Source organism: Polypterus senegalus, chromosome 10, assembly GCF_016835505.1.
Source record: "Polypterus senegalus isolate Bchr_013 chromosome 10, ASM1683550v1, whole genome shotgun sequence".
NCBI classification, from domain to species: domain Eukaryota; kingdom Metazoa; phylum Chordata; class Cladistia; order Polypteriformes; family Polypteridae; genus Polypterus; species Polypterus senegalus.
This window is the reverse complement of record NC_053163.1, coordinates 142,790,168-142,815,192: the sequence shown is the minus strand read 5'-3', so window position 1 is coordinate 142,815,192 and position 25,025 is coordinate 142,790,168. Positions and strand designations below refer to the sequence as shown.

At 35.5% G+C, this 25,025-nt stretch overlaps 2 protein-coding genes across 2 annotated transcripts in view; both read right to left on the bottom strand.

The window, feature by feature from the left end:
- Window positions 1-11,701: 11,701 nt before the first annotated feature.
- LOC120537751 (mucin-16-like) lies at window positions 11,702-23,386 on the bottom strand. Its single transcript, XM_039766921.1, has 9 exons — window positions 23,301-23,386; window positions 22,955-23,103; window positions 22,516-22,583; window positions 22,263-22,435; window positions 19,750-19,952; window positions 18,759-18,826; window positions 18,130-18,293; window positions 13,715-13,824; window positions 11,702-12,275 (listed from the first exon to the last, which is right to left on the bottom strand). Exons 1-9 carry the CDS (start codon window positions 23,326-23,328, stop codon window positions 12,189-12,191), a joined length of 1,050 nt encoding a protein of 349 aa, XP_039622855.1. The 5' UTR covers window positions 23,329-23,386; the 3' UTR covers window positions 11,702-12,188.
- LOC120538267 (mucin-16-like) overlaps window positions 23,387-25,025 on the bottom strand; it is a 36,952-nt gene continuing 35,313 nt past the window's right edge. Inside the window, exons 42-44 of the mRNA XM_039767726.1 lie at window positions 24,653-24,753; window positions 24,375-24,443; window positions 23,387-23,470 (exon numbers count right to left, since the gene is read on the bottom strand). Coding sequence (XP_039623660.1) covers window positions 24,399-24,443; window positions 24,653-24,753 — 146 coding nt within the window. The 3' untranslated portion in view covers window positions 23,387-23,470; window positions 24,375-24,398. The remainder of the gene's footprint in view (window positions 23,471-24,374; window positions 24,444-24,652; window positions 24,754-25,025) is intronic.

Sequence of the window (25,025 nt, the reverse complement as noted above, 5' to 3'; positions counted from 1 at the left end):
TCATCTCTGACTACTATGTTACATAAATACAAATAAAACTTTAGAAGTGTAGGCCCACTTTTTCTTCAATTAGGACTATTTTAAATTAGATGGTGTTTCATAAGATTGATATATAGTACTATAGTAATGTTTTTTTCTTTTTTAAGATAAATGGACATATCAAGATTTGATCTTCATTTAAACAGTATCTACAGATAGATAGATAGATAGATAGATAGATAGATAGATAGATAGATAGATAGATAGATAGATAGATAGATAGATTAAAGACACTATATGAGATAGATAGATAGATAGATAGATAGATAGATAGATAGATAGATAGATAGATAGATAGATAGATTAAAGACACTATATGAGATAGATAGATAGATAGATAGATAGATAGATAGATAGATAGATAGATAGATAGATAGATCAGTTCTGTCCCCAGAGGGAAATTTACAAATAAAGATTATATAATATTAAAAATATCATGCCATATTTACATTTTGGAGTCCATTATATAATTTAAATAGACATAAATGCAAATACCACATTTGGAAAAAGTAAAGTTTTTAAGGCACATTTTATATTTGTTGTATTCTATGATGAGGCTGTGTATATCTTTTACAGATTTATTCAAACCACTGTGTATGGCACTGGCATGGGCATTTCTAAGGAGAGTCTGTCAGTTAAGAAAATTAGAGTTAGACTTCTACAGTGTAATAGTTGAAAACATTTTTCTTTTGACTAAAAAATGTTTACATGCAGTATATGTAAACAATAACATTTTTGTTTTTATTTGTATTTGTAAAGAACATTTTAACAGTTGTTCATTGTTGCTTCAGCGTTTGAAGCTCTATCATGGTTTGTACGAGTTCCTGCAAGGAGTTTGAATTTACTATAAAAAGTGGAGTGTCTGGATTTTCATTTTTTTTTTTACACATATTATGGTTTTAAGAAACATCTATCAAACTAATTAAGTAATAATTCAGATGGTCAAGCAGTCTTTACTGAGGATTATCAATGTTTGATTTTTAGTACAAAGGAACTTTATTTAGAGCACTTGGGGGGAACTTTTGCAAAATCCCAACTATGTTTCAGTGTTTGGTGTTAAGAGAACTTGCATACTAAAATTATTAAAGTTTTTTCACATCTCAGAAAACTGTGCTGTGGATATAATGCATGATTTACTTGAAGGAGTTGAACAGTATGAATTAAAGCTTGTGTTTCAGTACATAGTTAAGAACTGTGTTTCCCTGAACACATGTCAGATGGGATTCACAGCTTTAGTTATGGATATATTAAAAGGAAAAAAAAAACAACTAAGCATGGTAAAAATTGATGACAGAAGCAAAGATCTGGGTCTTAGTGCTATACAGACATGGTGCCTCTTGCATATTGATCATTGATAAGTTCATTGATAAGAATGTTAGTGACTGGTACTTGATACTTTTGATTAAAATTGTATATACAGTATTGTATTGTGATCCATCTTAACTCATGGTATGACATGCTTTTTGAAATCACAAATTGTTCAAATACCTTTTTCCAGTGAAAACTTTGATTCCAAAGCATTATTTAATGATACACTATCTAATAATACAATACACAATACAATACAGATTATTTTTGTATAGCCCAAAATCACACAAGAAGTGCCGCAATGGGCTTTAACAGGCCCTGCCTCTTGACAGCCCCCCAGCCTTGACTCTCTAACAAGACAATGAAAAACTCCCAAAAAAACCTTGTAGGGAAAATGAAAGAAACCTTGGGAAAGGCAATTCAAAGAGAGACCCCTTTCCAGGTGGGTGTGCAGTGCGTGTCAGAAAAAAAGGGGGTCAATACAATACAATACACTGAACAGAACAAATCCTCAATACAGCATAAAAATAAAAATTTTAGAAGTACATAAACATTTTAGAAGTACGTAAGTACTTACGGAAGTAATAAGTATCCATTAAATAGGTCCCATTAACACACATGTGGTGCATGAGGTTTGAAGGGAAGCACAATTTTTTCAAAAAATGTGTGAAAATGTTTAAAAACATAATTGTTGGTAAAAATAAAAACCCACCAGAACCAGATGTCATTCCACTGAGAGAGTTTTTATTTTAAAAGATTTCAGTTTGGACCACTTAATAGTGTCTTGATGACCAGTCTAGAAGGCAGTGAAGAGTTAAATGAAACCTGTGTGAAAATCTGTGGAAAAGAATATCAATGTATGTTTTCAATAAAATCATACATGTGATTGTAAATGATGAAAAAGCTTTCCTTTTAACTAGTAATGTTACTACTGTAACTAATGTTACTGATCATTTTAATGCATTCTGCATTGAAAACATAGCAGATAGGTTCAGTCTGATTTGTGTAGATGATCTTGTATACTGCAGACCGTACAAAAGGCAATTCACATATGATGAAAGTGATGAAACAACCTATATTGTTCCTGTATACAATTTTGTAGGATCACTGTAATATTCCAAATTGTAAATACGTTTTTCCTTGTGAATTTTAAATTGGTATTTATGACATTGGAAGTTTAAAAGGCAAGGCCTTTTTATTTTTCATCTGGGAAAGACTTAAAAATCTATAGCTGTTGGCATCATTTTTATATCAACTAATCTCTATGCAATCTTGGTCTACCTATTGACATTTTTTTCTCTGAAAATTTACCGTTTTAAATGGATAATTCTAATATTTATATTTAATAATAAAACTGTTTTTAAAAAAGAATGTTTGTGGTATTCATTTCACTGAAAAAATCTAAACCTTTGAGATTTTTCATGGTAACTCCTTATAATGTTAAAATAGAAAGAGTAAAAATTTCCACTCCAGAGTTGGTGTTTTTTTAATAACATATAGAATGGTGTAATGAAAAATAAACATCCAACAATAGACAGTAATAATAATAATGCATTTTATTTATAAGGCACTTTACATTTGTAGTAAATCTCAAAGTGCTACATAAAAGTTTAAACAAAGGCAAAACAACAATAATTAGTGGCATTCTTGTTAATATGCTTTCCTAAATAGAAAAGTCTTTAGCTGTTTTTCAAAACAGCCCACAATCTGCTGTGTTCTCAGGTTCTCTGGTAGGGCATTCCAGAGCCGTGGAGCAGCAACTGCAAAGGCTCCGTCACCCATTGTATAAAGTTTTGTCATAAGGAGGGGGCAAAGGCGGTAGGTATTTGCAAAACAGAAGTTTCTTGTAGTGGATTGTAATGTAAGGAGTTCCTTAAGATAATGTGGAGCATTTCCATGGATATGCTGGTGAGTAAGCAGACAAAGTTTTTATTCAATACGGAGGTGGATAGGGAGCCAATGAAGTGACCGAAGGATTGGTGAAATATGTTCATATTTCCGCACCCTCATCAGTATCCTTGCAGCACTATTTTGAATTTGTCGTAGCTTTTAAAGGCTCTTGTTGGGTATCCCCATGAGGAGTGCATTACAATATTCCAGCCTGGAGGAGAAAAATGCATGAACCTGCTTTTCATCATTACAGAGGGAGAGGCAGGGACGGAGTTTGGCTATATTTTGGAGATGAAGGAATGCAATTTTACAAAGGTGATGGACATGTGTTTCAAATGACAAATGGGAGTCTAACTTGACACCCACATTTGTAACTGAAGGGGAAGAGAGGGCAATGGTATGATCAGAAAAGGAAATACAATTTACGGAGGAACAAAGTTGATGGGGGGTACCAATTAAAAGAGCCTCAGTTTTGGTGCTGTTCAGTTTGAGAAGTTCTTGGACATCCAAGCCTCAATCTCATCCAGGAAAGTGTTAATGGAGGTGTAAGAGAGGATTGAATCCAGTCTCACATAGAGCTGCGTATCATCTGCATTACAGTGGAATGAAATTCCATGCCTTCCGATGATGTGATCCCGGGGTAGCATACAGATGTTGAAAAGAGTTGACCCAAGGACTGATCCTTGTGGGACCCTACAGGTGGCAGTGTGGGTATGAGATTTAGCGTCCCCCAGGGCCACATACTCAGCCCTATCTGTGTGGTAGGACTCGAAGCACTCCAGAGCAGTGCCAGAAAGTCCAATTATATAGTGGAGATGATGGAGGAGAATATTATGATCCACTGTATCAAATGCAGCTGTGAGATCCAGAAGGATAAGGAGTGATGGAGAGCCCTGGTCAGCGGCCATCAGAAGGTCATTGGTGACTCTGACCAGGGCTGTCTCTGTACTGTGAGAAGATCGGAAACTAAATTGAAATTTTTCAAACAGATTGAATTTTTTTTAAGATGATCCTGAACCTGGACCAAAACAACCTTTTCCAAAACCTTAGATAAAAATGGAAGATGGGAAAACAGACGATAGTGTGCTATAATTTCAGGACCCAAAAAGGATTTTTTTTAAAAATGGGGTCTAATTTTTGCGTTTTTCAAGGCCAATGGGACTAAGCAGCTCTGGAGAGAGTGATTAATGATATCAGCAATAAGAGGGCTTAAATCCGATACGTTAGCTTTTACCAGAGGAGTAGAAAAAGGGTCCAATGAACACGTTGAAGGCCTCATCCTCTGGATGATGCCCTCAACTTCTTTAACTGTGGTACGGAGGTACTGGGATAGGCAGCCCATTGGCTTGGATATGGAAACATCCCGCGATGGATGGCTGGAAAAAGACAATGAGGAGTGGACGGTGTCTACCTTACTGGTGAAATATTCAATAACATTATTACACTGCTCCTCTGTGAAATTATTACTGGCATAGGTATGAGGATTGAGTAAATGATTTATCACGGTTAAAAGTTGTTTGGAGTTTCTAGGACGGTTATTAATTAAATTTGTGTACTATTGAGATCTGTGCTAGACAGTGCTCTAGAGTAGTTTTTTTGGTGTTTTCAATAGGCTAACTTGAGGACCATTAAACTGGTTGCAACAAAACACCACTTGAGGGCTCACCCATCTGTTTCATCTGTCGAAGCTCACTTGTAAACCATGGTGCAGATTTTACAACAGAGACCACTCGTGATTTAACTGGGGCATGGGTCTCAAGGATGTTTTGGAGTCCATTGTTGCAATAATCAACTAATTCACTGATAGAAGAAAGGTGGGGAGCAATGGAGAAATTCTTAATGTCAGCATTTAAATCAGTTGGATTAATTTTTCTCAGGCTCCTGAAGCGGATACAGCGCTGTGGTTTAGAGCAGTGGTTCTCAAACTGTGGTCCGTGGAGACGACCATAGGGGGTCCGCAGAAAGGTTGAATATTGCTTACAATTAATAACTTCTTCGCTAAACGCCATTTTATCCAATCGGATAATGCGAATAATAATCAACTTGCCCCTCACTACTGTTTATATTCTATATTCTATATATAGTATATATATGTCTATTACGAACTATTCTATGATGACGTCATTATAGACGCAGCCTGTAATCGTGCACAGTTTATGATTAAGTTATACAGTGGTAATTCTTTGCTTGTTAAATTTTTTTTCGCACGCCCAACTAACGTATGGATAAATATTTGAAGCGTAAGCGGATATTTGAAGAAGAGCATGGGGGTAATGGAAGCACTGCTAACAAGCTTGAGTGGTCCAGCTGTATTGAAATTTGTATGGATGGAGCTGCAGCAATGAAAGGTCATAAAAGTGGGTTGTTGCACGTGTACGAACTGTTTCTCCGAATATTATTTCCACACATTGCATGATTCATCGCGAAGCTCTTGCTAGTAAGAATTTAAATGAATCCTTCGGTGAAGTACTAAATACATGCATTAAACTGGTTAATTGGATAAAGTGCAGACCATTGAATGAACGACTGTGTGCTGCACTGTGCGAAGAAAGCAGCTCAGATCATCGACATCTGCTGCTACACACAGGTTCGCTGGTTGTCACGCAGAAAGGTACTTCAACGCGTCTTCGAGCTTCACAGTGAACTGCCATCATTTTTGATGGATAAAAACTGAGCTGGTGAAGTTTGTTTCAGATAATGTATGGCTTGCAAAATTGGCTTACCTGGCTGATATCTTTTGTCAACTTAATGCACTTAACACATCACTGCAAGGCAGAGATTCAAGCGTGTTGAAAACAACAGACAAGATAACTGCCTTCAAGAAAAAGTTGAGAATATGGAAGACACGAGTACAAAATAAAAGCTGTGATATGTTTGAACTGTTAACTGAATTTCTGAATGAAAACAATATGGCCATTGATAACTTGGCAACAAATATCATTGACCATTTGTCGGCGATGAAAGAATACTTTGACAGGTACTTTCCAACAGATAACATTGCAGATTATGACTGGATCAGAACTCCATTCAGTTGTCAGCTTACCGACTTGACCGGGAAGGAAGAAGAACAGTTGGCTGAATTGTCTAGTGACAGAAGTCTCAAACTTAAATTTCAAGAACAAACATTGACCGCGTTTTGGTGCAACGTTAGGAACGAATATACACTTTTAGCTGAGAGAGCATTGACTGTGCTGGTCCCATTTGCAACTACCTACCAGTGCGAAGCATCATTCTCAGCATTAGCTGTGATAAAATCTGAGTTTAGATCACGTCTCCAGGTGGAAGATGACATTCGAGTGTGTCTATCAAAAATCTCACCAAAGATAGACCTTCTTTGCCGACAAAAGCAAGCCCACACATCTCATTAGTTTCTATGAGTATTAGAGTCTAATGTAATTGTATTTGTAATACATTTGAATATATTAAATAATTAAAACGTTTACCACTGGTAGGTAGCCGTAAAATGAATAGTCTTACTCTTTATTATGAAATGAACAATGTTGTATTGTAGTTATGCAGTATGCGTATTAAGCATTAAATATTGTAGTTGTAGTTGTTTTGCATTTTTTGTTTTTGCTAAGCAGGCTTTAGTCCAGTGACTGTCGTATGAAACTGTATCATTGACTGTCAATAGTTAGTGTTGTTATGATATGACTACAAAGAATGATTTATTTTATAAAGTCGACTTCAGATAAAAGAAGTTTACACTTTATGCTTGTGGCTATGCTATTATAATTTGGGTTGACAAATCAGGCCGCATCAGGGATCCACGAATATCGTATGGCTTGTAAAGGGGTCCCAGGACTGAAAAAGTTTGAGAACCGTTGGTTTAGAGTATAGTGAATATGTGGGTAACTCCATTGAAACAATTTTGTGATTGGAAATGCCCAGATCAAATACTTGAAGGTCAGAGATGAGGACTGAGTCAGTAATGACTAAATCAAGCGTATGGCCCTTGTTGTGAGTAGGGACCTCGACAAGTTGCTTCAGATTTAAGCAGTCCAGAAGCTCTAAGAGCTGGACAGCACAATAATCAGAGGGCGTGTCCACAAGAATGTTTAAATCTCCAAGAATGAATACATTTGATGATGTTGTATAGAAAGATGAAAGCAGCTCATTCATCCCCATAATGAAATCAGGGTGCTGTTTTGGTGGTCGGTAAATAAGAAGTGCTGTTATAAAAAGTGGATGCTCGCATTTAATTGCCAAGCATTCAAAAGTTGAGAATTTAGGAAGGGGTATAGAAGTGATAATTGCAAACCTATACGATGGATTACAGCCAGACCACCGCCACGGCCAGAGCTGCGGGCCTGTCAGTGTCATGTGTCATGTTTACCAGGCAGTGTCGAGAAGTGTAAATTTTTAACTCTAGACGGTATTAAATTTACTCTGAAAGTGTGCTAAACATTACTACACTTCTAATGCTGTAACTTTAACACTAGCAAGTGTGGACACATATAAACACTTTTCTAGTGTTGAAATCAATTCAAGTGTTAAGCTGACACCACTGATTTTGCTGTGAATGCTTGCTGGGATAGGCTGCAGCTTCCCCACAACCCTGCTCTAGAAAAGTGGGTTTTATTTTATTTATTGCGGTGACTAGCAGGCGTCACAAACCCTCCAAACTTCAGAGATAATTATTAAAATTCCAATCCTGCTGAAAATAATAATTTTTATTTAAAGGAAGTACCGTTCAATAGATGATCTCTCTCTTCCAGAGCGCACACAATGCATAATTCTTTATCTCATTCCTTCCTCAATTCCTACACTGTGAGATTTGTCCACCTCCTCCCGACAGTGACTCACTTCACACCAGCTCCAAGACTACTTCTGTTGCCCCAACATTGAATGAAGGAAGCACTTCTGGATCAGGCAGAAGCCCCTCATAAATAGGGATACTGACTCCTGGCAGCTCCGTACAATTCCCAGGATGCTCTGTGGGAATATCCATAGTGGATTCAACAAAGGGACACTGACACCTAGCGTATTAGTAGAGTCCATAGCACTGACACCTAGCATATTGGTAGATTCTATAGCACTGATAGACAACCTCCCTCTGTCCTTCCATTACATGGGTTTTCTAGACATGTATGTATCTATTCATCCCATCTGGGAAGCCTGTCCAACCCCACTTGCTATTACATTATTTATTTTATTAAGAACAGATTATTCTAAATGTTAATTAAATAATGAATGTATAAAAATGAACAGTGAGTCATTTAAGCATTTATAACCTCACATCCATGCCTCTTCTAGCCCAGTTTAGGAAAATGAGGGGCTCGAGTCTGACTAGGCAACACAAAGTTACCACAGTGGCAGTCCATAACAGGTCCCACTTCCACACACAGTGCACCCGATTAGTATATCCAATTAGTCTGATCACCCTAAAGTGGGCTAATACCTTGACCAGGGTTAATTCTTTCCTTGCACCCTTGGTATAAGCTATGGCTTCCTGTGACCATAAATAGGATTCAGCATTTTGGAGAATAGTCTGTTATATTAATTAACCAAACTTGCACATTTGAGGAACATAATAGAAAAAATGTGAAAGCACCTGATAAATAAACCCAGAAAAATAATTGAACTCAGGACTCTGTGCTGCCCTAAATCGTTGGATTGAAAGTGAATTATTAATTTGTACAATGTAGTGACACAGTGCAATTTATTTTGTTAATATTTTCTAAAGTATTTAATCATTGAATTATATGCAAGAACCACTTTATGTTAGATATTTGGAGTAAACTGAAAAGAGCAGACAGGGAGGTGTATATTTTTTCAAAGCACATATATTGAATGCAGAATTTAAAATACCAGTAATGGCGCACTGCATGATAATGTGCAGTGAGTACACTTGACTTGAGCATTCCTAGTTTTCATCCTCTTTCTCTGTACGTTTAGCATTCGTTTGCTCAGAGGTTGATGTGCTTGCTGCTTCCTGAGCAGCTTTTCTTTTCTCCACCCTAGCAGCCCGCTTCTTCTCTTCTTTTGTCGGCATCTTTTCGTGTTAAAACTGATTAAGTCAGTGTTTGTGTTGCAATTACTTAGTTCATTTTCCTGAATTTTTCACTTAAACTGACACTTAAGACTTCAATCTGCCTCAAGAATGATTTAAGATATGAAGAGCTAGAGGAAGTGACGGCGAAGGTGGTAGGGAATGAGAGCGGCGCCATTACTCATACCCTGCAAGGCCGCCCTGCTGCCTGCTGCCGAGAGTTAATTCTAAAATAAAATAAAATTAAATAAAAAGAGAAATAACCTTGGAGGTCAATCATCACCCTAAAAGCGGATAGCAGACGTCACATAGTACAAAGTATATGTGTACCAAATTTCACATCAATAGGTCAAACGGTTTGCGAGCTACAGGTGATTTAAAATCCTGGACAGACAAACGGACAGCCACGGTAGCGTATTATATAAGAAAATGTTGTTATAACCAAAATCTACCATTAATCTACTGCTAAGAATATTCCAAAATATTCCAGATAATGTTTATAAGGACACAAAACTTTGCTCTGTAACCTTCTACCTTTTTTACTTCAGTATCTCCAGCAGTATTTTAAAATTGCTGTAACTGAAAGGATTATGTTGGTCTTTCTTTATTCTACAATCTTATTGTCCTGGAAATACCAAAGAAAGCTTAATACAAAAGATTTAGACTGCCAAGAAGAAAATTAATTTCAACTAAACTGAAGAAGCCTGTCATTAAGTAAGGATCAAGTGTTGCAAAATTTGATGAGCTTTTTTGTGACAATTCCAAAAAAAATAATCTGGGTTAATCGGTTGATCCTCAAAAAAAAATGATCACGGTGTAATGTACAATCAAAAGCTTAAATGCTAGCTAAGTTCATTTAAAGCAGATAATAATAGGGAAAACAGAAAACTGCAAATAATTAATAGCCATGTTTATCATTCTGAAGACAGAGTCGTTACTTTGTTGAATTACAGCTTTTTTTTTTTTTTTTTTTGTAACTCAATTTGATTATTCAGGTGCTGTGTGAACTGAAATAAGAAAAACCAAAAAAGAGGTGTGGACTGGGAGACCGCCAAGACAAGTGGCTAACCTGTTATGTCACTTTATGATTCATTCTCCCCCTCATTGCTTTTATTTTATTAATTCGATTTTACTTGTCTATTCTACACTCTTAAAAATACTGGTACTTTAATGACATTTTATATTTCATTAATATGTTGTGTGGTTCACCTGAGCCCCATTGCTTTACAAAGCAACATTTTATTTTGGGAAGAATTCTTTGTGCTTTGAAAACTTTTCCAAATATGTAGAATAAAAAACGAAATGTTTAATGTATGGTGGGCTGCAGGACGCTAATAGACTAAGAAAACCTGGACTTAGCCTGTGTTACTAGATGTATATAGCAAAAGTCCTTATAAAATCATCACCAGTTGGTATTTCACAAATCTGTTGCCATCTCTTCATGGTTATTTACTGTATGGAGCCTGTTACAGATCTAAATAAATGAGGTTTATTCTAGAACTAGAGAAATTTTAGAGTCACCAACCTATTTTAAATTCCAGAGTTAAAGGGAGCTGTCATGGGTGTAAAACCATAAGCCGACTCAAGATGCCAGAATATCATGGGTCATTCGTGAAAATTCTCCTGCAAGATAATTGTTAATATAACTAATACACACATCTTTGTGACACGAAAGGAAGCTAAAATAATTAGAAAACACCCAGATAATAACGAGAAGAATGTGCAAACTCCACCAACAGTGACTGGGCCGGAGATCAAATGTGAGTTCCTAAAGATGGGTGGCTACATCTCTAATCACTGCAACACAATGCAGCCAAAAGGTGTCATCTCTTTGGTCTAATTATTGTCATTCATTTTTTACCTCTGGAGCAACACACACACAGAAAAAACAGCATCACCTGGATGCTTGGTGGGAAAGGTCAAAATTTCAATTAGTTGTGTCACGTTTTTACAACTTCATATGTTTCCCAAAAAGTTGTACAATGTCTCTGAAATGAGCTGCTGAAGAATTTTTGGTTTGATTTGTGTTGCAATAATTTATTTTAAATAGTAATAAAATATATAGTCTTAATGATTTCATACAATAAAATATCATTTTAAGTACCAGCAAAAATATTACAGTTACTCTTACATAGAGTGCATTTTTAAAGCTATAAACACTTATAAATATGATTAGTTTATCTGTCTCTCTCTCTCTCTCTCTCTCTCTCTCTATATATATATATATATATATATATATATATATATATATATATATATATATATATATATATATATATATATATATATATATATACACACAAATATCCTTACATATACAGTATACTAATAGATAATACTAAATAGACATTGTTTATTTTATTTGATTATTTTGCAACATAGCTAGAATTTTGTTGCTGATAAGAAAAAAGACTGTAAAAATTAAATATCATTACATTTCCTGAGTACAAAATGCACTAGATATTTTAAAACCACAGTTCATGTGCAAAGAGGCATTTTTATTACATTTTGTTTTTCTGCAGTATTTATACTCCTTCAATTGTGTGCATTTGAAAATGAGAAATAATACATTGCTAAATATTGTATTTTTGAATCAACAGCAAGAAAGTACAAAGGTCAGAATAAAAGGTTTGTTGATAATACTAAACATAAAAAGTAGTTTAACTTCAAATTGAGCATGGGAAAGTTACTATATAAATAAAATGTTTATTATTATTATTATTATTATTATTATTGTTATTATTATTACAAGTGAAGTTAACCACATTACTACATCTTCTTTGTTCTTACAGAGCAATTGCAAATTTATGTAAATAACTAGGAATATCAATGTTGTTAAATTACAAAAACCAAGTTGTTCTTGACCTTCTCATTGTAGGAAGTATAAAATGTTTTCCATGAGAGCTCTGAATCAGCAGAAAGTCAGACTTTTACAGTTGGCCACACGCATTTATTCCATTTATTTTAGGTGAGTATAGTACTCGCCATAAGGGATTTTCATCACATCATAAGAGCCAGCCATGCGCCGTTGGGCCAGAAGTGCCAACTGTCAGAAATAAGAAAAAAAATTAGTAAGGGGGCATCATTTTATTACAGAACTACATACATTGTGAACATAACAAACAATTTGACAAGGACAAGCCATTCAGCCCTATAGGCTTGTGCATTCTTTTCATCCAGATTGTCTAAAATAGTTGAGTTTTGAAGTTTTTAAAAAGTTCTACTCTCCATCACACTACTTGGTCATTTATTTTATGTTTCACTGGTTCTCTCTTTCTAATAAAGTAAAGGATTAAAATTTTTAAATCATGTTATTACAACACTCTGTGAAAACAAGATGTTTTCTTAAATTAGTACATGCATTTCTACAGCTCTTTTTATGTGTTCATAGTACAATAAAATTCTTACTTTCATGTGCCCCAGTGACAAATGACAATAACACAAACAAAAAGACAATGAGCATAACAACACAATTGTTATCTTTCTCTATTGCAGTTTTTCCTCAGGGTTTTTCCATAAGGATTCGTCTAATTGAAGCACAGACATGGGACTAAGGAGCACATTAGGTGTGCTGACATGTGTACCTATTAATTACAGTGACCATACCACGTGCAGGTCATCAACCTGAAGTTAAGCAGGTTTGGGCCCGTCCAGCACTTGGATGGGTGACCATCTAGCAAAAGCTAGGTTTGCTGCTGGATGAGGTGTTGATGAGGCCATCAGGAGGCACTTACAGTACCATGTGGTCTGTATGTACAGTAGATCCCAATGCCCTAGTGAAGTGACAGGGATCCTGTACTATAAATATAGTGCCATCCTTTGGATAAGATGTAAAACTGTGGTCCTGACTCTCTGTGGTCATAAAAGATCCATGGGCATTTTTTTGGAAAGTGTAGGGTGTACCCCAAAGGCCAGGCTAAATGTCCATCATGGTCTCATCAGTTATGGCCCACTAATCATCCCCTGTCTCTAACTGGCTACCACTCTCACATTTCACCACCTAATAGCTAATGTGTGTGGTGAGTGTACTGGAGCAGCAATGGCTCCTGTTGCATCCTCCAGAAGGGTGCTACAAGTTGGTGGTTCCCCTCTGTCTATGTAAAGCTCTGAGCAGCAAGGAAAGTGCTATGTAAATGTAATGAATTATTGTTCTTATTATTTGAGTAATTCTTATATATCATATTACAAGAGAGTTGCGACATTGTGCATATTGGTTTGAACAAGCAAGTAAGAATTTCCCTGTACTTTAATACATGTGACAATATGACTACAGAAACTACTAATATTAATACATTGTAACTTTTTTTCTGACTTTTCCTGTTTGACTTTGTTCCTCAGTGAGATTTAGGGTAGTTTTATAAAAATGCATTTGAGACGAAGAACAATATTGTTGAGCCAAGGATGCAGTGCATTTCATTTACACTTAGTGTGCTAAAAGTCTGATTACATTACAAGATGAAGAGAATTGGCTAAAACAAATCTTACCAAAAAGCAACATAAGAAAAGAAGAATGAGACCCAATAAGATTGCCAGGACAATCAGGATAATGGTCCAGAAGGGCAGTTCATTACGTTGTGGAATTATGATAATAGTGTCTGGAAGAAAGGGGAGAAAGCAAATACAGTATATGTTAAAACATTCAAATGATTTTGTCATTTTAAGGCATTTTAATTTGGTCTTGTAGCTTTCAACTTTATTTGTTTCAAAAGGTCAGATTAAAGGTAGTGACTACAACCTTATGTCAACAGTATTCATATCCATTGCTTTATATTCACAGCCATCCATTATCCAAACAGCTAATTAATTACACAGCCAGGCTGATGACAAATACCTAAATAAACTAATCAGGAACACTAGCTTACATTACAAGAGTGATGCTGAACTCTCTAGAAACAATGGCAGAAAGGATGATCATCATCAATCAAACTATATAAGCCCCTGCCATTGTTTGTCCATACTTCTTCCTTAGGAGTTTGTTTTCCTTTAATATGAAAAGTGACAACCTTTACATCTTCTATAACTCTGCGATAGCCTGTCTGTGATGTGCTGGGCTGGAAACCTCACTTCATGAGAGGTCCACCGAATATCAACAAGCTTATTACAAGGGCAGGCACTCTGGACACACTCTGAACCTCCTGGAGGTTGTAACAAAGGAGAGAATCAGAACAAACCATGGTGCCATTATGAATAATACTGCACATCTTCCCTCTGACAACCTAACACTGATGACTTTCAGCCAACAAATCATTCAGTAGACGTGTGTCAGGAAAGGCCATGGGGGGCAGCCATTATATCAACAGCAATGCATCTGTATAGCACCTCACTGTGACTGGGACTGCCAAGTCAGAAGTTTTTCATTCTTTTTAATTTTGTTCCTTTTTAGTCATTCTGTTGTGTGTTTAAACCAAAGTGCATGTCTATCTATCTATCTATCTATCTATCTATCTATCTATCTATCTATCTATCTATCTATCTATCTATCTATCTATCTATCTATCTATCTACACAGAAAGAGTTATTTAAAGAAAACTTTACTAATTAAATTATAAAGCGCTTCACAGGTCAGCCATATATCTAGTCATCTATTCCCATTCTTTAATTTTCTTGGGAGCATCCTCAATTTACAATAAGTAAACATAAACTGTAATATAAGGGAGTGTTTGAAAATTACTTATCTATCTATCTATCATATAGTGCCTTTCATATCTATCTATCTATCTATCTATCTATCTATCTATCTATCTATCTATCTATCTATCTATCTATAATATACAGAAAGAGTTATTTAAAGAAAACTTTACTAATTAAGTTATAAAGCGCTTGACTAACAGGTCAGCCATACTGTATATCTAGTCATCTATTCCCGTTCTTTAATTTTCTTGGGAGCATCCTCAATTTACAATAAGTAAACATAAACTGTAATATAAGGGAGTGTTTGAAAATTACTTATCTATCTATCTATCTATCTATCTATCTATCTATCTATCTATCTATCTATCTATCTATCTATCTATCTATCTGCTTCCTCACTGTTTTGTTGTCGCAGTGCATGTCGGGTGTTTGTGTAGGCGCGGATGTTCGTTGTGGTGTGTAAGAGCGGAGACTGAGGTATGTGCATTTTTTTAGCTTTTGATCTCTTATTTGTTTCTTTTCTAATATCGCTACTTTTCTTAGTGTACTTGTTGCTTGGCTTTAAGAAAATTGCGCCCATAAGGTTGCACTCTAGAGCTGTTGATTCTAGGCATTAAACCAGTGGCGTAGCTCGAGTTCGTGCCGCCTGGGGCGGTGCGGTGCTTCAATTTGCCGCGCTCCAACATATCTGAATATGTTAATGAAAATAACGTATACAGAAAAATTAAGATACATTTTTCACAGATTTATTCATACATAGAGAAACAGTAATCATTTTTCACATATAATTATTTATAAGCATCAACTAGACAAGAATATAATATAGACACACTGATAAGCCGTGTTCTAATTATTAGTTTATAATTACGCTGCGAAAACCAGAACCAGTGTAGTGTACAAGTGACAGGTGGGGATTTTTTCTGCACAGAGCAAGGACGCATTCGGGTTGATAACGAAACGAAATTATTAGTTGTAAATTAGTTTATCTTGCAAAAAATTGTTATCGGTGCAATATTTATGTTTATTATTGGCTCATAAATTTCAACTGCCGTGTCTGATGCCGTCACAGAAGGACATTCTGAAAAATATTTTTGATGCATTTGTGGATAAAAATCAGAGAATTTTACTTTTTTTAGTCATGAGTGATATTTTTCCGAACCCTGCTGCTTACACACGAATTGTGCTACTGAGCCTTTTGGCCAGTAATACCGCTCCCAAAAATGTGTTGCCCGGGGCGGACCGCCCCTAGCTACGCCACTGTATTAAATTGTGTCTGGGGATTTTATTCCTTTTAAGAGTGGGGTGCTGGCGGTGGAAGAAGTTATGGGATGTGAAAACATTAAATCAGCCTCACGGATGAGCGGATTATTCGTATAGTTTCAAAGTTCAGTCGATCTCCTATTAACGCGTGTAGAAGAAGAAGTCGTAGTCGATGATGTTTTTGTACAGGTGTATCCACTGGCGGCACCAGACCGTAAGGCCATCCTGTCAAACATACCTTCCTTTATAACAAATTAAGTCCTAGAAAAAGAATACTGGAGCGTCACGAACGACTGGTGTCTGTATGCGACATATTTCGCTGTCATGTAAAGCTCCTGCAGTAAAACATTGTCCTTTCGAAGACAAGTGTATTATGGTGTTAAACCAGATGAACGAGAATCTTAATATTGCAATGCGGTTTAGGTTTGATGGTCAAGATTACGTAATTTTGTTACCTCGGATTAAATTAGATGTTTATCGTGTGGCAGTGGGGGACATTTAGTTCAAAAATTACCTGAAAAGGGTAATCGGACAGTGGCACATAATGAAGCAGAACATGAACAAGGCGGGCAACACACTGGCCACACTGGCCCCTCATCTGCTCTTGATAGTGCCCCAATCACGGCTGGTCAAGCAGACACAAGAGGCCATTGTGAACTTCTTTTGGCATGGCATGCACTGGCTAAGAAAGAGTGTGTTTTACTTGCCCCAACTGAGGATGCTCAAGGAGTTGCAAGTAGGGCTGCTGCTTTGTGGCTACAAATGTTACAAAAATATATTCACATCTACAGCACCTGTGGACATTTTTACCTAATTTTTTTCTTGACCAAGTGGGACAGATGAGGCTGGGTAAAAACATAGTGTTATGTCAAATGGACAAGATTGTGACTTAAAAGTTACCATAATTATACAAAAGCTTAATAAGTTCTTGGTGTTTGCTGTCTGTTAAAAAGGATTTGGAAAAAACATCATGTTTTGGGTACTGGAAGAACCTTTGTTATTCAGTCCTCATATAGGCTCCTCTTGGGGATTATTACCACATTTTGCTCACAATTTTATACATGTGTAATTTTTCTAAATTTAAAAATACACTTGATTTGGACAGATTTGTTTGAAAAGAAGCAATAACAATAGCAGAGGAGACAGGAGTCTCTGTTCTTCCGGTGACTAAATTTTTCCTACACAGCAGGTGAGTGGACAAGGAGTAAAACAAACATCTTACTGTCCATAAGCAGCCTATTGGGCTTGCCTCTGCAGTTTGTGATAGGAAAGTAGCTGTACAGAATCTGTTTAAAAGTCAACCATTAGACTCCACTGAAGATGCTTTTAGACACACCTTGAAGAGACAGAACTACTGCGCCAGAGAGAGCAGAGCTGTCCTGGAGGGCGCTGTACAAGCCACCATTGGCTAGTTGTGTGGGTGATCTTCAGTGAAGGTTGTTGCATGACATACTTACCGTGAACTCCTTTTTGGCAATAACTAGTCCTGGAATTAGTGATTATTGTCCTTTTTGTGGTGTTAGGGTGGCCATGTTTTACTGTTTTAGGTTGTGTGCTAGGCTTCAGCCTCTTTTTGCTGTGATAAAAAATCTAATAGAAAGATTGGGGATTGAATATAATGAGGTTGGCTCCTTGTTTTTGGGTGGAAGTTAACATTTCCTTTTTGGAAATGTGTTTTAAAATGAGACAATAAAAAAGATTTTTGTGTTTTCTGTTGTATAGTTTTTTTTTCCTGCTGTGTGAGTTTCAAAGCTGTTTTAACTGTTATCAAAATATTATATGTTATATTATATTAAATGTATTTTTTAAAATAAAAAAATCTGTCTGTCTGTCTGATTCAATACATTCTGTTTTATGAATTTGCCAATGAATTGTTCTTGATGACTTTGTGGTTTGTTTGAAAACATCTGTAAAAAATTAAAACATTAATTCAACAGCCTAACACCAAGTCCTGATTAGCCTTGACAAGACTGTGCAAAACATCAAATACAAAGTGGGTTATGATTTACCCTTCACAGCCAGGCTGTCTGATCGTAGCTTGTAGACCCCTCCGAGCAGCGTTGTGCTGTTTGTTCCCGTTGCAAAGGCATTTTGGACGTCGTTGTCCACGATGGCTGATGCATTACTGATCTTCTTGAAGGTGCAAAGGCAGCTCACTTTCACAGATCCAGCACTACAGGGCCAAACCATAGAAGGGTACAATACACGGTTAGTGGCCATGATGTGCCGACAGCAATAAGCCACACCATACAAGTTCATAGTAAAGCTGCAAAAAACTAATCCTGTCTGTTGTTAGAATGTTCTGTAAATGAGTTCTTGAAAAGCTGTTTTTTTATCAACAACTGATAGATCTACCTATAAGTATAAAGGTAACCTTTTACGAGATCTGAAAGCCAGCATTTACAGCAGTTATGCATTTTTTTCTGAGCTTTTGTATATCTTTTTGAAAGGAAATATAAACAATGCATTTGTTTATTGCCTTTTAATAATAAGCAATGATTCCATGTCATAGGGCTGTAGCTCTTATACACTTGACATGCCAACACAGACTGCCATATTTAATTCTATCCCATTACAGAGAACAATAATGCTTGTTATATGGTCAACATTTGCCCATTATCTGTAGTTTTATATTTACCTGAAACCATTTAGTGTACAGTACTGGTAACTGTTGTTCAAGCTGCTTTTACTGTACAGAGCTGTCATCTGTAAAACATATTTTTTGAGTTATTACAAAAAAACTATTTTGTTAAAATGAAAATGGTTAAATGCAAAAAAAGATTTTCCTCAGCATGACTAAATGTACCGAATGACTTTCTATACATAAACTAAGGTACTTTCATTTTTTTTGTCAGATACACAGTAAATTCAATTATTCTGACAGAAAATATGGCCTTTTTAAATAAATAGGAATTCTTATTTGCCTTAAAGGTTCTTGTGTAGTAGAATAAACTAAGCCAGTCACAGTAAGGTTTAAGGTGTAGGATAGGTACATTTAATATTGCAAAGTCAATTCAAGACAGTCAAGGCTACCCTAGGAATTAAGTATTTGTTTTAGAATGTGAAAGCCATTGTGTTGTGTAGCTTTGTTTCCATCTTAATCTCACAATCTAGTGAATTACTGCAATATGAAATTATTTTTCAGTCTTTTATAGGTAATTGCTTAATTGTTGCTCGAGTTTTCTGTTTTAGTTCTCACCACTGATTCAAATGAGTGACATTTAAATAACTAATTAAGTGGGTACAGCCATTTGTAGTAATATATACACTATTGTAAAATTAAGACTTTAAATGTTTTTGGATAAAAAAAACTTCAGCTATAATTCTAAAAAAATACTCCATTAATTTATCCAACCCATTCATCCACTTTCTCATTACTCATTTGTCCATGACAGGGTAATGGGAATCTGGAAGTCATCCAGGTAGCACCAAGCATTATAGTCTTATCTAACTAAAAAAAATTCTAAATATGTTAAAATGCAAAATCTATCAAACAGTGCAACAGAGAGCTGGCAGGAAAGATAGTCTACTGCTTTTTAAACTTCTTTTAATTTAGTTAAATGGTTTTAATTAGCTCTGCTGCTTTGTTAATCATTTCTCTTATAGTTAATCTAAAGAACAGCACTTACCATTTGAGTTATATTTGACTTAATTTCTTTATACAATAGAGAGTTGGGACTGTCCAAGTCCTGGCTGTAGTTTCTGTTAATGATGGTGAAATTAACAATAAATTTGCTACTGTCAGAGCTTGTGGATTCTGTCATTGGAATCATGGATGTGGAACTCAGAACAGAGGGAGTGGGGAAAGGAATCGTCTGTCCCTCAGTATAGTCTAAAAGACAAATGGAACATTAAAATAAAATACAAATGGAAAATTTTAAATAATGTATTGAAATAACTATTACATTAATCTTCAGATAGAAGACCACCACTTTTTTCTATGCAAGAAAAATATATGTTTCAGTTATAATGCATTCAAAAAGGCATTGTGCAGAAGCAAATAAAATGAGGTTGTGTTGTAAAAACTTAAATATAAATCAAATATGTATGTATTTTTTGCGGTGTGGGGACCAGAACTAGAGACACTACTCCAGATAAGGTTTCAAGAGCATTTATACAGTCTAGACCAGGGGTTCTCAAACTTAGTTATGGGGGCCCACTGTCACTTCCGGTTTTTGTTTTAACCAGCTAGATAATCAGTGACAACAACTAATAATACTGGTCTTATTTAATTAGCTGGTATTTTTTTCTCTTCTCTTATTCTACATCCACAAAAGCACAGCATTATGATTTTTACATTTATGAGACATTTGGAAATATTTCAGTTTTTTGCTAAAATGCTTTAAATGCTTAACTCTCTTTTGTTGATTTCTTTATATTTCGCCCTTTCTCTGTGCTGTTTGCTCCCTTCATTGTACTTTAATAATGACAATTAAAAACAAGCAGAGCAGACACTCAGGCAAATAACACTGAATCGTGAAAGGCTGCAAATACTTTAGCGTCAGCCACACTAATTAGAAAATAATGGGTAAAGTAAACAGTTAGAACACCTGGAAAAGCATAATGAAAATATACTTAAAAAGAAAAAAATATTTGTTCCCTTTTAACTGCTTAGTACATTTTAATAATTTTTTATATCTAATTTCTATATTATACCCAAAACACAGAATCTGGGGGAAAAAAAAACCATTTCACTTAATTAGGCCATTAGGCCAGGAGTCCAATTAATTTGAACAAAAACCTGCAGCCACAGTAGGTCCCCAGGGCCAAGTTTGAGATTCCCTGGTTTAAACTATAAATGCTCTTGAAACCTTCTCTGGAGTACCGTCTCCAGTTCCAGTCCCCTCACTGCAAAAAATACATCGAAGCTATAGAAGGGCAGTCAATGCATCCCAGGACAAATGGACATGTCCAACTCTGATAGGCTTAAAGAGCTGAACTTTAGCCTTCAGGAGAGAAGGATGCATTATGGCCTAATTCAGATCTTTTAAATTCTCAAAAGTATTGATAAAGACAACTCATCAAATTTCTTTTAATTAAACAGTCAACTGTGTATTCAAGTACATCAGTGGAAACTAAGGGGAAGTGTACTTAAAAGGGAAGCAAGGAAGGACATCTTCACACAAATAATCGTGGAAATCGTTGAGGTAGGAACCATATCAATGCTTAAAAATAATCTAGATGAGGTATTGGGACAATGTAGCTATTAGCCAATCAATGATCTTGATGGACTAAGAAAGCAACTCCACCGACCCATATTGAGTCTAGGCCAGGTCCACACTTCTTACATTTTCATGTAAAATTGGCATATTTAAATGAAAGCCACCTGTGTCCACAGTAGCGTTTTTCATTGTTTACAAAAATATCTCCATCCACACACACAAAAATGATTAAACACCCTAAATGCATATGATATAGATTTTCACCTACACTGGTTATGAGCACATCAGTAGAAAAATACTTGAAAGAATAGTAATATAGCTGACAGTGGGATTTATTGCAAAACTGTAGCAACTTGTGAATTCTTTGCCTTTTGTGCATGTATGTAGCACTCAAACTGTACAAAGCACAATTTATATGTATGCAGCAAGCTATGCAAAACTGCCATAGAAAGCAGCTCCCCTATGACTACTGTGTTGAAATATGTTTTTCTTCTGTGAAGGATGACAAATTGGTGAATGAGACATTGTAGTGGTCAGGATCGAATCAGGGAAGGGCTCCGTAATAAGCGCGAACAAATCAGAGCACATTTAAAGTCTGCATTTTCAAAAGTCGGTATTTCGCCCATCCAAATTGCAAGGCCATGATGCTGTTTTAAGAAATATATGGTTCTGGAGAATATTTTCAAATTGTTTTCTGGGGTTAAAAACACCGGGGTAGTGTAGACAAAAGGTGAAAATGAAGACTAATGTCCTTTTATTTTAAGTAGTATTGTGGCTGTAGCCTAAATGGTCTCTTGTTCGTCAGACATCTAATAATATTCTTAAGTAACATCTCTTAATGGAGCAGGCATGTATCACATCTTTTCACTTCAGTATTTTTTCACCCCTACCAGAAATAGATAATTGTACACTGATAGTTGTATACTACTCTATACTGCTTGAAAAAAAACAACAGTTTTATATTTGATGTTGTTACTCACTGTTAACATATAGACTGTTTTCGTCCAATATATAGGGTCCCAAATTTGTGATGTTGGCAGTTCCACTACTTATTGCATGGTAGACTTGTGCCACGTTAGATCCATCGACAGGGTTGTTGTTTGTGGAATTGCACAATGCGTACACTGCCGTGTTGTCACCTCCATTTGCAGGACTGCAATAATATAATGATAATGAGAGTTGCAGAAAAAAGAGAATTGTGTGTCTCAAGCACAAATACAAATGTCTGCTTACCTAAAATCAAGTAATGTGCAGCTACTGTAGAAGTAGGGAACACTACTCTTTCTGAAAAGCTTGTCCATCTGTAGTAAAGAAAAAAATCTCACCATATATAATTGTTACCAGCCTTCAAAAAAAAAAAATTTTTTTAAAACAAAGAAGCCTGCTTTTGGGCTTGTATGATGCCTATTGTACCCGCTCCCTGCATTTTTCCATACCTGTTAAAGTTTTATTGACTACTATTGATGAAAATAATTATGGGGGTGTTCTTTCATTATTTTTCTGTACCTAGCCTATATTTAGAATTTTCTGTAAGATTCGACTCTATTTTTTCAAACATTTACCACAGGTAGTGCAAAACTATGTCCATATTTAATTGTTCATTTACTTAATTTAATTCTTATTCTTTACAATACAGCTGCAATTAATAATGTCAATAATTTGAAAAAATTACCAAGTTAGTGAGAGTAAGGGACAGATATTGATATTCATCAGCTCTGCTTGTACCCAGATCTGTAGGGAACTTTACATTAGTGATTGTGAAGTTCACAGAATACGATGACAGGATGGGATTGTTAGAATATGGTATGATTTCATGATAGCCTAAAATTGCAAAAAAAGAAAAAAAAATATAAATATATAATGTTACCCCTTGTAAACATTATCTTCAAAACATCAGAAGAAAGTACTTGAAAGTTATAAAAACCATCAACTGCCATAATAGTTTAACTGCAGACTCTTAAGTTAAGTAAATGTTTTTATTCTCTTTTCTTAATCCGAAAATAAATGCTTGTTCTCACCATTGACATAGAAGCTGTTGGGGTCCATCCCGTACGGTCCCAACAGAGTGCTGTTTTGGGTTCTTTGGCTGAGCTCTGTATAAACAGTCACTCTGTTCAAATTTGTCACTGAAGTGTCATTCTTGAATGTGCAGCTCAGCACTACAGTTGTACCACTGTTGAGTCCACGACTGAAACAGAATAAGATTATACAGTAGGTGAGGACTTTTATTTTCAAATGTTTGAGGCGTTTTTTATATTTTTGAGGATACTGAATCCAAATCTGGCAAAAGAATTTCTCCTATCCAGTTTTTGAGAGATGAAGATTACACTTACAATCATTTCAAATATAATTATTACTTAGAAAAAGTAGTTTTTTTTCCTCTTTTAATACTCTAAGTTTCATGGTGGAATGAATAAAAGACAGCTGCTAACATAGACTCACTCCACTTTTCACTACAATGTCTTTCCATAAATAGCTTTTTTCAACAGGCATTTTCAGTAAATCTAAAATTTTGTAGAAATGGTTTGTGGTAGAGAGAATTGAAATGTCAGAACTAGATTCAGCACAGCTACATTGCTTTTTTTGTGTAGACCAGTGTTACTGTTTAATTTTCAAGACCTACAAAATTCAATATCCCATTAACACCCGAGGCTAGGCAGTAATAAACCCTAAGTTGGGCATGCACACATGAATACAGTGCCAATTCAGTGTCACCTGTCCAGTTCATACAAAACCCATGCCAGTATAGGGCAGAATTTATGCATTGCACACAAACTGGCCTTGGGCTAGGATTTAAACCCAGGAGATTCTGAAGCTTACCATTGTAAATTCCTTTGTACAATGTAAGACCTTATTTAAGTAATATTTGCTGTAACAAATTTTAAGTGTAATAGCTGTAGTGTTGTCTTGAACAAACCAATGGCATATAAGCATTGGTGCACTTTATTAAAGCTTCCATTTTTACAGTTTCATATTTCAAATACAAGAGTTGTTATTTCAAACAAGCAAACCTCTACTGCAGGGTCAGTTTATTAAACCAAAACCTGCTTGTTATTAGTAAAATTAAAAGTTAAAAATACACAAGCGATTACCTGAAGGAAAATGGCTGACAGGAATTAAATTCCTGGAGACAAACTGCTGTTTTGAAGCATATTACTGACCTAGAGGCATGGAAATAACTTAATTGTAATCAAAAATCACATTGCAGTAACAGCATATGCATTGAATCATAGTGTCAAAAGGACTTACGGACAATAATTCTGAATTTTTAAAAATGTTTTTTGCATTTTTAATTTTGCTAACATGATACAATTTACTATTGGTAGATGGTATAGTATAGTCAGATAATCTTTGAAGAGGAAAGACTTACCAGCGATGTGATAGTGTTTACCACTGGGTTGCTTTTGTTTGAAAGCTCTCCACTGAAACTCAGATTGGTTAATGTGAAGTTAATAGTGAAGTAGACTGGAGCTGTAAAGGACATAATAAGTAAAATACTTATACAGTATATATTATTGTTTGTAAGTCATCTTTGATAAAGTTGCCAGACAGATGAGATGTAATAATAATAATAAAGCAGAGCCATATACTAAACCAATGGTCATATGAGATGTAATTTTACACGCTGAAAATTACTGATTGTTAGCTCTGTTAAAGCCCCATGTTAAATTTAAGTCACCTTAAATCAAGTGATAATAAGCAAGTAATGAAGATGTGATAATAGTAATAATAATAATAATATC

Coding starts and splice junctions, on each gene's coding strand:
- LOC120537751 (XM_039766921.1), bottom strand. CDS start 23,328: ATGGACCCCAACAGCTTCTATGTCAATG. Junction 13,825..18,129: donor AGACAGCCTGGCTGTGAAGG/GTAAATCATAAC, acceptor CCTTTCTTCCAG/ACACTATTATCATAATTCCA. Junction 12,276..13,714: donor TTTTCTTATGTTGCTTTTTG/GTAAGATTTGTT, acceptor TATTTCTGACAG/TTGGCACTTCTGGCCCAACG.